This window comes from Takifugu flavidus, chromosome 6, assembly GCF_003711565.1.
Source record: "Takifugu flavidus isolate HTHZ2018 chromosome 6, ASM371156v2, whole genome shotgun sequence".
In the NCBI taxonomy this organism is placed as follows: Eukaryota; Metazoa; Chordata; class Actinopteri; order Tetraodontiformes; family Tetraodontidae; genus Takifugu; species Takifugu flavidus.
Genome location: NC_079525.1, coordinates 4,871,125 through 4,887,469, shown reverse-complemented (window position 1 = coordinate 4,887,469; position 16,345 = coordinate 4,871,125). Strand labels below are relative to the sequence as shown.

The window sequence follows — 16,345 nt, the reverse complement described above, 5'->3', positions numbered from 1 at the left end:
CAGTGTTCCTGCAGTAGTAGCAGAGTGACAGCACAGATCTTGGTGTTAGGCTGAGCTGCAGGATAAGGAGGGATTGAGAGGAGCATAATCCCACACACAACGTGCCCAGTCATGAGCCGATTGACATGTCAGCCAGTACTACCACAGCACTTCGGTCTATTACATCCAGAAAATCTGATCATGCCTATGAAAGGTCATGAGACAATGCCCACCTCTCGTCTGACGCCAATATACAGTGGGAATTAATAAGTAACAGACAAATAATGAAATCACATTAGAAATCCTTTCATTTCACAGACCTCATAGTCAGTCATTGATAATTTTGACACACAATGCAATGTATTCAAGATATAGTATTATATTGTCGAAATATATAGGGGGAAGTTTTTAGAAATTAGAAATTAAGGATGCATTCAGGGGTCGCTTTCATGAGAGGAACTAAAATATCTGATGGATTAATTGCTCCAGTTAAAATGACAGTAAATACAGTTATTCGAAATAACATCTACAGTTGTACGGATCAAATATACAGGTATTTAATTAAAATTTAAATTGTGGATCATCTGTTGGCAATTTCAACTGTCGAACGATTATATACGGTTCTCTGCTGCCATCTAGTGGTCAACAGGCAGATGGTGGGAGATTTTGTGTGGATCAACATCAGCTGTTCCACTTGCTTGAAAGGCTTTGTCTGATAAAATGATCTAGTTTTAAATAATCCAAATGAGGAAATGACACTTGATTTTAAAATACAGAAAACTACAGTTTAATTGTGCAAAGGTGACCAGTTTTGACTTTTCAAGAAAGTATTTTGTATTGGTTGGATGCATTTAAGCAAGTTTTATGCTAAAAAGAATGACTAAAAATCAATTCCATAGCAATATGACCATATTTGGTTTTATTCTGATGCAAAGGTCACATTAACTGGGACATTTTGTGCTCTGGAAAATCGTTTTTCTTTTCACAGTGAGGCTGAAACAGACCAATAACACTGTTTGATGTCAGCAGTAAACAGCGGTCATCTCTATTCTTATGGAAATGTCATGTGAAACACATGAAATAACCTGGGAGGAGAAATATAGAATGATCTATACATAATCATGAATAAAAGCCAGTCATAGTGAGGTGCAAGTTTGACAAATAATAGTTTAGCAAGACTGCAGTGACTTTTTCCAAGTTTACAACTCTTTAACCAAGTAATGGTAATAGATGTTTGCGCGGTTACCGTGGTAACCACCTTCCTGTAAAAAGGAAGTTGTGATGAAAAGGGCCAATACGTGTTTAAATTTCACTCTAGGGGCAGTAAAAAGGTTGCAGGAGGGGATTGTGGGATACACAAGAGAGGTCGGAGGAGCAGCTGCGTCAGAGTCGGAGAAAGGCACAGGAAAAGATCCAGCTGTTCCCCAGTTCGATCCAAAAGGCAGATGGGATTGATATTAACCACCAGACGTTTCTTTATTGACAGTTTTTAAATGACAAACTACTGTGAACAATGTCTGAATGGTGTAAACAGGTTTGATCAATCAAGCAAAGTGTAAACGAATGAGAAAATGTGTATTTGGATAAAGAGATTGGGCAGAGTTTAAAGGAAATCAGTCAATTTCAAAAGAATAGTGAAACATATGCAGAAAAAACATGGTTGTTCTTATAATCTCATTAACATTCAGGCGCTTAACAAAACTAGGAGACATAAAGAGAAGCTTCTAAGCAAAAGCACTTATCCTTCAACGCCCTCGGATTTGGAAGAGTTGAGCCTCTGTGCCAGGTGTGTTTGGGACAGCTTCCATGGCCACACAGGCCACACAGGCTGGGACGTCACACTGGTCTTTTGTTATGCCTTGTGCATCACAAGCAACAACAATAGCCCCCCCCCCTCCCCAGCATTTAAACACCGTCAGCTCTGGTCTCGGGAGATACGGATGCTTGTATGCACAAAATTAACTCCTTGCATGCTGAATCTTGAATTGGCAGTGCGTGAAATCACAGCAACGGTCAAAAAAAGTGGACGGTGAACGAGCGTTTGAAGCTTTAAGGCAACACAGTGATGAGTTATGTCACCTCTGACTGGCACAATGGAAGTGGGAAAGGCAAAAGCGGTGTGACTTTGTTAATCAGTTTCATCTTTCAGATGGATGGTTTCCTGTGTGGATTCATGGAGGCACTAATGGACCACAGCGGGGGTCGTAAGAACACATAGGGCTGTGCAGGCAATCACATAATTGCTTCAGCTGGACTGATGGAGGAATCAACCGCGTATTAGCCGCAGAACTATGTGCACATCTGCTCCATGATACTATGGAGGAGTTACTAACTACTGACACAGACATACACAAGGTACACGCAGTACCACAGTTGGACCACTAGTTCATCACTGGAACCTTAATATTTTAAAGCACATTGCAGAATTTGAAAAGAAAGATATTAACTTCGGTTCGTATATAGATTTTATCATGCAGCGCTGAATGGAAATTCGGCTGGTACAAGGCCACTGCGATCTTTTTGAGGTATCGAGAAAAGGACTCGAAGCGGAGACGACAGAAGACGCCGTAGCAACAGCAGCAGGGGAAAATACACGAAGTCACGTCAACCCGAAGGAAAACAGAGTGAAATGCGGCCTTCAATTGTCAGCGCTAATTAGCAGCATCACAGTCACCATTACAATGCGACAGCTAAGCAGGCAAAGAGGCCCTCGTGTGACACAAAATACCAATTCGCCACTTGTCAGGTTAGATAGGAAAAAAATAAAGATATGAATATAATCATCTGAACTAACAGCATGCAGTAACAGCTCATTGCATCTTGCTCTTTGCATGTCTCATACCTGATAACGATTCAGCTACATTAAGAAAATGACAATCTCCTCCAACACAGCTGTGTTTTGCATGATGTGAGATTAAATGTGTACAGAAGAGGTGGAAGCAGCAGTTTACTTCCAGCTCGGTTTAACACCTCTGCTCGAATCTCTGGACGGGACGGATTTTTCCGAACAGCTGTTAGTCTGCAGTGGTGGGGGCGTCTCACTGCGATAGGCGCTGCGACTGGCTGCCTTCACGCTCTGCACCCTCCGCACGCTGCTCCCCTGGAGCTCGTCGTGAACGGGAGGCGAAGGTCGGTTCAGTTTCACTGAGTTTTGTCTGCCTCGGAAGGAGGGGCTGCGAGAGGGCGTGGGGGGGACGGAGAGGGGGCCGGGCTCCTTCTTGGTCCTGGAGGATGAGGCCACGGTGTTGCGCGCAAAGCCGGGGACGTCTGAGGTGTTTTTAGCGCCGAGCGCAGCGGAGCCGCTGTTCGAGTTGGTCTGCGTGAGCGCTCTCATGGTGGACCGGCACATCTTCTCCTCGTGAGCAGGTTTGGGGATGTTCCGCAGAGGTTTGGCGCTCGGTTTGTTAATGGAAGCCTTTCGTCCCGATGGATCCCGCGTCCACCTTGAAGCGCTGGAGGCCAGAGGAGTTCCCCTTTGAGCTTTGGACTCGTCAGGAGGCAGACTCGAGTGTCTGAGCGGCCTCGTCCTCTCACCCCTCCCTCGCGCCGGTATACTCTGGTCTCTAAGAGGCCGTCGTGACTCCGCACCATCGTAACCCTCTGGCCTCTTGCCGCTTCCTGCCCTGGCGAGCTTGGTAATGGGCACAACTTTGCGCATTCCTTGGCTTTCGCTGCTGTTAAGCGTTCTCACCACCCGGCCTCGGCTCATTTTGTTGGGATTATTCTTTATGAGAGCTGTTTTTGTGCTGCTTCCCTCCTTCTCCATGACTGGTTTTCCCTCTGTGGTGTCACAGCTCTCCGTTTCCCACTCGTCTGTGACAGGAGACTGCGTCATGCATGCGACGTCTACAGATTTCGGTGCTGAGAGCTCGCTGGTCGAAACAGATTGGTCGTTGGGGGACATACACTCCAAATTAGAAGACAGGGAGTTTGGGTCTGGCTTATCTTTGCTGCAGTCAGTTCTTAAAAGCCCCTCTTTGGTCAAAGATGAGCTCTCGACATCAGAATAATCTAATGTGACAGAACAGTCTGTTTCTGTGCAGTCTACAATGCAGAACCCCGGCTTCTTATTGGACACAGCTGTGTCAAGTGGAAGCGACGTGTCACAGGTTGTTGAGGAAATGGTGCTGTCGTCTTCTTTCTCTCTGTCCGGAAAGACTCCAGCATGATTGAGGCGGCCCATTTTCTCTCCACAGGCTTTCTGATCCACTCCTCTTCCCAAAACTTTATTGTCCAGCGACTCTAGACCTACGGGGAATGATTGTCTCTCCCCGTCCAAGTCAGTCACCACAACATCCCCCTGGTTGACAAAGTGCATGTGATTACTGTTATTGTTTGGGCTCAGCAGCTCGAAAGCTTGAGGACTTGGGACTAAAGTGTGTCTCTCTATGCTAACATTCATCGTGCTGGTTGTGTTTGGAAGATTCTCAGACTTCTGAAAGACAAAGAAGGACGTGTGCAGCGCACTGGCCTCCGACAGTGATAAGTAACTGGCGTTGTTGTTGTTGTATGGATCATCGTTTATTCCAGAGGAAGAAAACTTGGCCAGTGGGCTGATGGGTTCCGTTTCTGCATGTGGAGACGTAAGCTGCCTGTTGTAGCCCAGCTCACGGTTGTCGTCCTGGGCTGAGATCCAGGACATCGTATTCCTCTGAACGGTGCGGCCTGACCGAGGCAGACTGTTAAACTTGGAACAGTTGGCGGGATTCTCAGCTCGTCCGAACAGCTCCAGGTACCCTTGGAGTTCTCTGTCCGCTACAGAGTTCATTGTGTGACGATGGCGGCGGGCACTGGCGGAGCGTCCCAGTGGGCGTTTAGGACTCTGGGACCTCTGCTGGAGGAAGTCCAGGAGACATTCCTTGGTGAGCATCTCCACGTCGTTCTCGCTGCTGCTCCGGCCGAAGACGCCGCTCTGATCCACACCTGACCAGGCAAAGCGTTTTTCCTCCAGTTCTCGCAGACGCCGCTGTCTTGCTGCTTCCTTCAGCTCACGTTCCATGTTGTCCTAAGAGAAAGGGAGATGGAGACATTGACGTTCATCTTTATTGAAAGAATCAGCGCTCCACTATCATAGAAACCAACCTTGACAGCTTTTTTAAATTTTATGCAGAAGTCTTGAAAGATGCGGAAGCATTCGTCCAGCTTAAACGTATCCTTGTCCTCGCAGAAGAAATCGATGAGAGCATTTCCCTCTTTACGTAGCTCCAGCCTGCGTCTCTTCAGCTCCTGAAGTGTCTGTGCGGAACTCTGCGACGTCAAACAAATGCTGTCATTTATCTAAACCGCTTCGGTCGGTGTGCTCAGAAATCCAGCTTCTTTACCTTCAGGAAGGGTTCTAACTGCTGCTGGAGCTCCGGATCTCCTTGGACTTTCTCCTCCAGGGATTTAATGCGAACGTACAGGGAGGAAAACTCCAACTCGATGTTTTCCACGGAGATTCTTCAGACAAAAAAACCCCAAAACAGCAGTGGCATTTGATTATATTCACAACACTGAGTCTAAGGCTGAGTGTGATGGGCTGGGGGTGGGGTGTAACTTTGCTCCATGATGCAGAAGCTGCAGTGGCTCAACTAAGAAGTGACCTTGTGAAGCACCGTCTGGATTCTGGATCTCACTACTGGCGTAAGCTGCAGTAATGTAGCAACTGGTGTTATTTCTAAACATGGAAGTCCTGATGTCAACACAGGGATATTGACTGGTCACTTCCTGAATCTCGAACATAATGCAGCGGTTTACCTGGCTGCACTCTGGACATCCTGAAGTTCTTCTGGAAACTTGAGCAGCTTCTCATCTTTTTTCTTTGCCTCCTGCGTGGACAAACACGTTGTTGTTGGGAAGACTACTCTCACTGTGGCAACTTGCATGTACGCAGTTTCAATTATTTTAAAAACCTACACGTTACAGTTTAAATTCTTTATAATAGCATATCTCGAAAGGTAGTGATGCGTCAAATTATGTAACGGTCGCTTTTACCAACCATGGCAACGAAGTGCAGCAGATTCATCCCTGGCTTGTTGGCCTTGGTGTCAGCCAGCGAGAGGAGAGATGACAGTTTGAACCCTACGGCATTTCCTGCGTAGCCGCCCTGAAAACCACAGACGATTATGTCTCCATTATCGAGGCAGCGGCGTAGATTATTCCAGACTTTTCTATTCATGTCCAGTAATGATTTAAGAGATAGACCAACATTTTAATGAGCAAAGTTTTGTTTTAATAGGAGCCTCATTTAGCAGCCCTCGGGTAGATTGGCTCTGATTTACAAAATACTGCACTGCTCACCGTGGTGTGTAGTGGCTTCCTGTAACATCCTGAAAACAATTATATAATAACGATAGATAGGAACCTACTGAAAAAACCTTGGTGACTTACTGCATTCATGATGTTTCCAGCCTGAAGCACCAGATGCAGGATAGCATGTAGCTCCTCGCAGCTCATCAGCTCTAATGGACAAGACAACATAGCGGTGGATCATTAATACATTGTACACGGTCCTCCATGTGCAGAATATTAATACGTCACACAGTCAGCCTGGCAAGAAGGCAGAGAAAAAGAAACTCATTTTGGCCATGAGGTTAAAAGCTAGGTTCTGGTGGATGTTTTCATTAAATTACATCACTGAAAGGTCTGTTTCTTTTGCCCAGAGCAGGTACTGAGTGATAGCTCTGCAATGCAGAGAAAAGGTCACAGTTCTGTGGAAAAGGGTTTAAGAAAATCCGCTACAGCACAGAAGGAATGTATGACTCAGCTGAAGTGACAGAAGCTCAACCGGGGGATTTGAAAGTAAAGTTCTATCACTAATCTATTTTAAACAGCTGGTTGGCACCCAGAAAGATGTCTGTGAGTATCAATGCAAGCATGTGCTTGTAAAAATTGTGTCAAAAACTGTTTAACCGTGAAAGAAAAATGCAAAACACACACATTCCTATGCTGCTCTCAGGTGACATTTGTATGATTTCATCAGCTCAAATATCCGGGTCACCTGCGAGAGCGAGTATGTGTGCGCGCGCATGTGTGTGTTTACCTTTAGTGGCAACACGTACGACGTCGATCTCTCGGCTCATCACAGCACATAAGGGAAATATCTCTTCTCGGAGGACCATGGCCTCGATACGAACCTCAAACCTGCAAAACCCAAACACATTTTTCAAACAGTGCTTGTAAAATTAAAGCTGCGACAAAATGATGACTAAGGAGAACAGAACAAAGTTTTTGTGACCTCATGAAACTTAAAACTGTCATATTTCCATTTGACTACTACACTCTGTACACAGTAACTATAGAAACGCACCGAGGCACCTGGATCAATAAATACATAAAGGAATCCACCAGTGTCAGCTTGTCTGGATCTCCTTTAAATTCCTGAAGTTTCTTGATCTGTTGAGGAAACAGAGGAAGTTGAGCCGGCTCCATTGTGGCGCGATCAGCCGGTTATTGTGAGTTTTGGCGACACAAACCTCCTCTGAGATGGGCAGCAGCTTCAGCAGGTCTTTCAGTAGCTCTGCTCCATAAATCTTCCCGTCTCCTCGCCGTATGTCTTCCACAATAGAGCGATTAGACCTGGAGGGCAGTTTATTCCATTAAGGCTCCATGATAAATGGCACAGGTGCCTTCTCATTATGCGTGTTAAGCCAGCCGTCTCACAGCCAAATAAAACTAAAATTAAACCCCTTTTCCTCTCCAGGTGTGCTGTCTCATCACTTAATCACATCACATAGCTTTTGTTAAACATTGATACAGCCTTAAAATTATGATTATCTTATTTAATACATTAAATAGCTAAAATTAAACTCATAAGCCTGGTGTTTCCATAGGAACTGCAGCATTATTTTTCATTCAAGAATAAGAGGATAAAATGTAAAGAGTATCTGATGACCTCACTCCCCAAAGAATGGCTGACATTCAAATGTCATTAAAATACAGTGGGGAGCCATGCAAACACGCCGTCATGCAAACCAGACTACTAACTCACTTCTTATTCTCGACCGCTGCAGAATATTTGCAGAGAAACTTGGGGCAGAGCGCACTTAAACGTGCCACCAAACAAACAATGGAAGCCTGTTGGAGTACCTGGCACAGCACGCAGATATAATCTGATCCAGTTCTGCACATTTTAATGAACCTTTTACGAGCCAGAAAACTGTAAATGCTTTAAATATACAGTTACAATACAGGTTACATTTATGAACTGATGGAGGATGTGATCTCTCCCACGAGACAGATTAATGTCAAGCACTGGCTCAGGTGTGGACTTATCATTTTGATTTTCACCTTTCAAAAGCAGTGACAGCTGAGAACGGGCTCAAAAAAGCCAGTTCATCAAGCATCTGGGAAAAAGGCCACTTTGGCATCGCTCGTTTTGACTGATACCAAAATAAGTTCAGCTGTTCATATTAGACAGTAACCTGTCAGAGGACTTCTACGGTTATCAAAATGGGCTCAGTAAATTTCAGCTTTCATTTCAGTTTTGACCGCTTAGGGGCGAATAAACCACAAAGATGTAACTTATGCTGTTCGTTTTCAGGTGGGAAACTTACTTCTTGAACTGCTTCAGGAAAATGCCCACGTTCATCCCCCTCTTGGAGTCGAGGATACTGATCTGAAAACACACCTTAAGTGAGGGAAGAACTGGATCATATATCTACAGGTCCCTGTAAACACACACAGTCCCTGCATCCTGGATGTTGTTTAGTTACCTACACCACCTCACACAGCTGCTCCACCTCATGGGATAGCGAAACTCCACCGGGCCTCGTGTGCAGCCTTCCTCTCTGGATGATAAGTCTTTAATGGGCGACTGTATAGCCTGTATGGCTTTTAAACCACAGTCAATAGCATCTGAGATGCAAATTGCTGTATGTTACTGCCCATACTGACACAAACACACTTTTTTACTAAGTGAGATCTGTAATCAAACAGCCCTGCAGGAAGGTTTTGATACTGTGGGTGAAGGGCAGACTTGCTTCCTCTGCATTAATGTCATTAGCAAAACCTTTATATCAGCAAAAAGAGCTTGATTTGTTACATAAACAACAGCATGTATGTACAGAGCTTTTATGTACAGAGATTGTACATCTTTATAAATATAAAAAGACCTCTTGGACATCTGGTTGTGTAACATTATTATGTTTACCTCCCCTTTGGTGCTCTCCTTGAAGGACCGAGACCTGGAGATGTGATTTGAGGTCCCGGCGTGGGACGCCGTCCCTCGCGCACATGTCGCCGTCTCCTCCTGATGCCCAAAGAGCTCCTCCACAGAGCGGACGTCAATCTGGTACTGCTGCTGCCGCACCGCCAGCGTCCAGATGTTGGGCTTCCCGCGCACCTTCTCCTCTGGTATGGGCTTCCAGAAGAAGCTGCGGACTCTACGCTTCTTCCTGGTGTTGGTGGACGAGGTCAACGGGGGCAGAGGAGGCGGCGGCGGCGCCCTCGGAGGCAGGGGCGGCAGGGGTGGAGGGGGAGGTGCGGAGATCTTGGAGCTGCTGGCTGCATCCTCGATGGAGTGAGTGTGTCCGGACATAGAGGATAGGTCAGAGGCGCTGGTGACGGAGGAGGAAGCAGTGCAGCTGCCCCCATCGCTGCTGCAGCTCTCTGGCTCATTGGTTGTGGACGGGCAACTCATAACAAGCATCCCAAGGCGAAGCAGTCAGCACAGAAACTCCACCGGGCCTCATGTGCTCGATGCTGACGTAAAAAAACCTGATCAAACGAGTGCTTCCGAGCGTATTCCAAAGCACAGGTTAATGTTCTTCACTCTGGAGAGCATTAAAACGCTGCGTCATCCTACTGCTACAACAGGGAATGTGTCCCTTCGTCGGTGATGGGTGCCTGGGCGATCGCGTCCACCTCCATCACTCAGGCGGTCGTCCTTCGTGTTGAGCAGAGCCTTTGAAGGGTACCTCCCAGGGGCAGCGGGTGGTGGGCGGTGAGGGCCATGGGTCTAGGGGAGAAGACAACACAGGACGGGATTAGACGGAGGTGGTCATGCACGTTGTCATGGAGTCTGAAATTAAGTAGATATTAAGGGTGAGACAGATCAAAAGAGAAGGGGTACCCAGTTAAAGGGGATGACGATGAAGGAATAGGCAAATCCTATTTTTTCTCAGTTTGTGAGGGCTTTGAAGTCGGGCTGTGGGGTGAATAATGGACAGAGACGTTGCACCCACAGCTTAGCTTCTGTTTAGTGTCATTTCATTCTCTAGAACTTCTCAAGCGGCGGACGAGTCCCAAATACTCGCATTTAGCATGAAGCCTTCAGCGAGGTAGATAAATAATTCACATTTTACTAAAGTTGCATAACCCTGGCCTGGTCAGTTATTCCTAGCCTAATAACGTCTTGAATCCCCTGCAGAGACACCATAAAATCAATTTCATTCAAGTGACTGGCAGCAATTAAATGTAATTAGAAACATTTTGTAGTCAGATGGTCTGATAAGGGCGGTCAGTTACCATCTATACGTAGATAAAATAGGGCTGAATAAATTATTTTTATTTTTTTAAACTGCTCTTTAAGAGAGTTTTCCAACTCTTAAAAGAGGAGGGAACAAAGAGAAGGAAACAAAGAGAAGGAAGCACTTGCTGTCCACCCCTCCCTTCTCTTTCTCTCTCTCTTCTTGTTAAATAGATGATCCAGCTCTTAGTCGGAGGGGAACTGGTTGAGTTTCAGTGCAATGCATCACTCAGAAGCAGAATTGACATGGCAACAGTCATCTGTTACTCCTCACAGACGAAACAGACTGGTCTTCCAGACAATGAATCATCAAGTCAAAGGCAATTTGCTGGTACTCAAACAGGTTTAATCTTATTATTATGATTTTCATGTTAATCTTCTGCGTTAATCTCCCCGTCGTTAGCAGCTGCCTCCATCTGATACCCAGAGTTGATGACTAATTAATAGGGTTAGCGGACGTCACCAGCGGCCTCATGTTGCCGACATCGGCCTCGCTCCCTCCATGCTCAGCCGGACCACGCTGTCACTCATGACTAATTCATGAGACCCTCGGAACATCTGACCTCACGCTGAGCCGACTCCTTCTGCTGTTGGAGGAAAACCTTCTAAGGTGCCAAACATTACAATCTCATCGGTGCCTCTGTTGACCTCTCAGCCACGGCAACAATCTGACCCTTGAGAATCTGACCCTAAAATCTTATTTCACTAAAAACTGTCATCCACAAAATTAACATCATACAATATTAAATGACCAAAAGAGAACAAAAACTTATTAGTAATACATTTACTGAGGTGTTAAATCATTTGAAGGGTCTGTTCTCCTCAGGTCACATGAGAAAACCACATTTCTTCTAAAATCCAACAGTAAATTATCACTATCCTGTATTCTGTCATTAAGCTGCAATGAGGAGTTTGGCTTAACAAAGAGATGTGCAGTTAAGCCTTACAATTTTAGCTTTCTTGAGGATAAATCCAAAACAATCATAGAAATGTGCCACATTTATATTGTTACCTGTTGCCATACGTCTGTTTTTTTCTTTGAAAACCCCTCACATGCTAAGCTAACCGTCAACAGCTGTAATTTCCATAGTTACGCAACTGTCCCATTACACACTTGACCACAGTGCTGCAGTCTGTCAAAGGAAAATCAGCTCTGTGACAGCGACTACTTCATATTTCATATGGTGCAAACAACATCTGAACTTCCATCCTTTGGTTTTAGTGAGTTAAAGAGAAGGAACAATCTAGTAACACTAGACCGCGGAGCCCCGGGGAGGGGCAGAGCTCTGTCAGACCGATTCCACACATTCACCTGCTGTTGTGAGCAGTGATTGTGGAGCCCACCTGCCGTACTTCCTCAGGCAAAAGTGCTGCTATCTGTCTTTATTAGTGACAAGGAATTCCCCGCCTACTGTCAGCAGCCTTTTTATAGGCTACATTGGCCACATGCAAAATGAAATAATGTGAATGACATTTCCTTAAAAAGTTCATATTACAGGTAAGAGCTGGTATATGATGGTGTGGTGGCAGAGCAGTTTGGCAAGTTTGGCAATGACATTTAGGTAAATAAGCTATGTGACGTCTGTTTTTCATCCCTTGTTCTATAATATACTCTCATGGAAAGCTCAAATGTTTAAACCGGAGGTGACTGTCAAAACCAAAACAAATCCGTTCTCATCTACAAATGTGAAATGCCAAAGGTCAGGACCTGTTATAATAATCCCCTGTTGCTGACTTCCACTTCAATTTCCCCTGGGTCAGTGAACATCCCCCCGGAGCTGAGGTCTTTCACTCACACCAAAGGGGCAAACGGGTGCACTTAAAAGGAATTCAGGCTCCATCATCATTACCATGGGAACGCTCGTTAGCTGAGAGTTGTTTTGTGTGGGGCTCAGTGGGATGTCAGCCGTCAGGTTTGTTTTGGATCCCTCAGAACACCTTGAACACTGGCAAAAGGGCAGATGACAAAAAAACTGCGCTGTGTTTTGCTAAATCTTGTGAAAGTCCTATTAATTATATTACTATTTATTACAGTAAACAAACAGCAGTGAAATGTTGTTAACTGCAGTCAGCAATTGGTGACTGACCATTTTGCACTGAAGAGAATTAAATTTCTTCCTATTGACATAGTGTTGAAATAAAATATATAAAATTGGGTGGCAGGATTATCTCCTGCTCCAGCAGCCAAACAGTTGTCACGTTATGCCTTGCATGAAGGTTAATGCAGCCAACAAATTCATTAATTCCCAAATCTGCAAAATCGGTTTGAGGGAGATTACCTGTCTGGTGTGGAGAGACCAAGGTCCACAGCATGGCACTTCATCCAGTATGGGTAGAAGCCCCCACTGAACACAGTTACTGCCCAGCTCAGATTAATCTTATCAGTCACCTGAGGATACTCTGGTGTCTTTCAATAAAAGCATTTGTGTCACCTCGACTGACCCAATTTTATAAATAAGCCAAAAACAGGCATCTCCTGCAAATAGGACCTCTCCGAATCCGCATCGTAAACAATGCTTCTCTGCTCGGGCTTTGCTAAATGCACCTGAAACTGTCCCTCCTGCCTTGAATGAAACTGGTGCACAAATGTTGCTATAAATAGATGGCAATCATCCCTCAATCTGTCTTTGCATCAGAGTCCCATTCAGGGTGACAGAAAGGCTGTCAGCTGAAGGTGACAGAAGACTTTAAAATTCATAAAAAATCATGAAAGCCGTACGTGACTGGGGGAGGAAAAGTAGACTGATAAAAAGTCCAGTGGATATTTCTTATTGTGTAGAAAACAGCCACTATCATGCCCTTCTGTGGGCAGTCAGGGGATCTTAAGGTTCTTTTCGGGACATCTGTTTAAACCTACTCTCTGTTCCTTATTGACAACGAATAAAACTTTACAGCAGCTTGCAGACTGCTAATGCAGAAATTTTGCCAGCCTAAGCATGTCTCGACAGGGGCGCCATTGCTTTCTGTTGAAGGTCAAAGCAGAATGTTGCTCTTTTCAGGCAGCAGGTTTACGCATTAGCGTCCCCGTCAGAACACGAGCTATCGCATCATTCCTCTGAGCTGAAGATGATCGCGGGGAATCACAGCCTTGTTTGGTAACTGCACGTCATGATGTGTTACACACACTCCTGCAGATTCCTAGGACAAAGGATTCAAAATGACTGCGTACGGAGACAAGAGCCCCCCCAGACAGGACACATCCCCCAAGCTGAGCATAAATCTGGTAATAACAACCTGTGCCTCCAGATTAAAGCTGGACACGCGCTCCCACTGTTGATTACTGTTTAAACCGACTTTAGCTAAGACTTATATGAGTCACCATCTCATCTGTAACTCATGTTATATCACACCCAGCAGTTAAAGCTCATAAAACTAAATGCATTTAATCGCTTTCAGTAAACAAGGTGTCCCTTTGTATTAGCCTCCTGGTGACAGACCAATCAGACGGTGTCCAAACGTCTCAAAAATCATCGCTGCAAACACATTATCCACATGCTAGTTAATTATTAAAACATGTATGCGCCGATAGTCAAAATGGTCCTCCCTAGCATTAAAAGACTGACAATAAAGAACGCTAACAGCTCAGCACTTACGCCAAAGTAAGGCAAGTAAAAAAAGTGAACTGAGAAATCAGCTCAGGCCTAATTGCATCACGAGCCATCCTAGACCTTCGTGACACCCACTCAGGCTCCTAATAAAACAGCAGAGCACAGCCAGGTAAAACAAAACCCAGACGGGCAAGGTAATGGGGGAAGAACTGAGACGGGGGACACCATCTGTGGCGGGGCTGCTGATCAAAAACAAAGATTTGAGTCCTCCTCTGTTTGTTCTTTTGTGAACAGGCGATCAGTGTCTGACCTGCAGCACACCACTGGGTCTCCAGCACCCCCCGGCTCTGCTCTCCGGTTCTGGCACAGGCAATCTGAGCCTGGTGCCGAGGACGGCTCCAGGCAAATCCTGCTGTACCTCAGCTTTCACAGCTTTCTGCAGAATCGACACCACCTACAGAAGCCGGCACATAAAGTGCCAGTTTCTAAAAAAAGAAACAAACTACACATCAACTTAAATCATTAGCAGCTCGTGAACAAGGCGCAGGTGAGTGTGGCATATAAGGGTGATGAGCGAGCAGACTTGTGCTCAGGTTGCCAGGGAGGCAACATGGAGGGAATGCAAACATGTTTACGAGGCAGTGGAGAAGAGTGTTTGCCCATGGGCCCTGACACTCAGCAGGCTGGGGGAGAATACACACTAATACCTGTGAAACTCCAGGTAGATGCATGGTTGTCTGTCATAAATAACACCTGGATCAGATGAGTATCTTTTAATTGCTTCCTTTTTGTCGTCCGCCGCCCCCGTCCCGCCATCCCATCGCTAAGAGACACGGGTGGTATCAGGGGTGGGAGTCTGGGGGCGTAACATTCGAGGCAGGCATGCAAACAAGGACGCTTTAATTTTCTGTCTCTTTTCTTTCCCCTCCTTTTGTTGCGCGTTTTATTTTTAGCCGTTTGTCACTGAGGACAAAAATTGAATTTATAAGATGGCGACAGATTTTTGGGCCATAAAGACCACTTGAGTTGACCCAAGTTGGTAACGGCTATTCAGGCCTTCCGCTCTCCCACAGAAATAAATCAAGACCCCCCAACATCTTCCTCCTCGCGCTGACGTCAGAGAATTGAGTTTTCCATGTTAGACTCGGCCTCCACAGCAACCGGGGGGCAACACCACCCTCTCCCTTGACCTGACCTGGGCAGAAACTTTTTATTTCCACTGGGGTATTGTTCCCGACACTTGAATGGATTATCCTCTAATTCATCTCAGCATGTGTACCAGTGTACAAAGGCCAAGAACGCTGGGGAAGGAGCCGATCACCGGGACAGAGCAGGAAAGCCATACAAGATTTATGGAAGTGGGCAATAAGATATGATGAGAAATTATAATTAACGACAAAAATAAGCGCCAGACTGGGTGTAATGTGCTAGAAATGCCTGGTCAGGTGCGCAGTTATGTTGTTGTGAAAGTTTTGCAGCATTTCTGGCTGCAAAAGTGTTACAAAGTGCATTTGTTAACATGCAAAATAATAATTTGAGAATTGGTTTTTGCAAACCTGTAAATAAATATCTATATATTGAAAAGACCAGGCTTTTTTTATCACATTATATGTATTATTTACAAGAAGTAAACTAGTAATTAATAAAACAAAAGAAAACATTACAAATACTAATTAACAACCACAATAAGAAGTTTTCTATTGATCAACCGCTTCAACAGAGTTCAGCTGGATTTTTAGGGGTGCCGTTTGCTGTAGTTACATATTTATAATTATTAGAATTTGCTATAGTTGCTACAAAGGCTAGAATGAAGTTGTAGAACGGGCTCGCTGTGTTTAGAGGCCACACAGCCCCGTAAATACACAAAATAGAGGACATGAGAAGCAAAAGGTTAAACTGCTCCACACTGCTCCCATAATGGGCCATTTCACCGCACCGAGACTTCTCGCAGCAGTTCCAACAAGGTCCATATTTCCCCGTTCGCACGCAGCGGGAGATGCGGCGGCATCGTCCCGCTTGACTCACCGGAAGGATGACGGGGCTCGCCGGGGACGCGGAACTCGCCCGCCGTCGGTACTTTTCGGAGGAGCAAACCTGCGCCGTGTTGCGGGGTTAGAGGGCGGCGGGTGAGACGCGGTCGTCCCAGCCGAGCTGCGACACAAACAGTGCGGCGACACGCTGCAGCGGCGGCGACGCACCGCGGTGTTGTGAGCGTCCTGCGCCGTGATTGGCTCAGGTGGGAAGAGGCGCGTTCACGTCTGTGCGCCGCACACGGACACTCAGCGGCGGCGCAATCACCGCAATCCATGCGGGCAAAACGTCAGGTAGGATGGAGACGGGTTTGTTTGTTTAATAACAACAGGTGGTTGAT

At 45.7% G+C, this 16,345-nt stretch overlaps 1 protein-coding gene across 1 annotated transcript; it reads right to left on the bottom strand.

Moving 5' to 3' along the window:
- Positions 1-875: 875 nt before the first annotated feature.
- On the bottom strand, positions 876-16,231 carry fhdc1 (FH2 domain containing 1). Its single transcript, XM_057035023.1, has 12 exons — positions 16,000-16,231; positions 9,110-9,916; positions 8,514-8,575; positions 7,434-7,536; positions 7,268-7,353; positions 7,001-7,101; positions 6,349-6,419; positions 5,957-6,064; positions 5,716-5,786; positions 5,301-5,418; positions 5,062-5,226; positions 876-4,984 (listed from the first exon to the last, which is right to left on the bottom strand). The coding sequence occupies exons 2-12, from the start codon at positions 9,605-9,607 to the stop codon at positions 2,927-2,929; spliced, it is 3,441 nt and encodes a 1,146-aa protein (XP_056891003.1). The 5' UTR covers positions 9,608-9,916; positions 16,000-16,231; the 3' UTR covers positions 876-2,926.
- Positions 16,232-16,345: the final 114 nt, after the last annotated feature.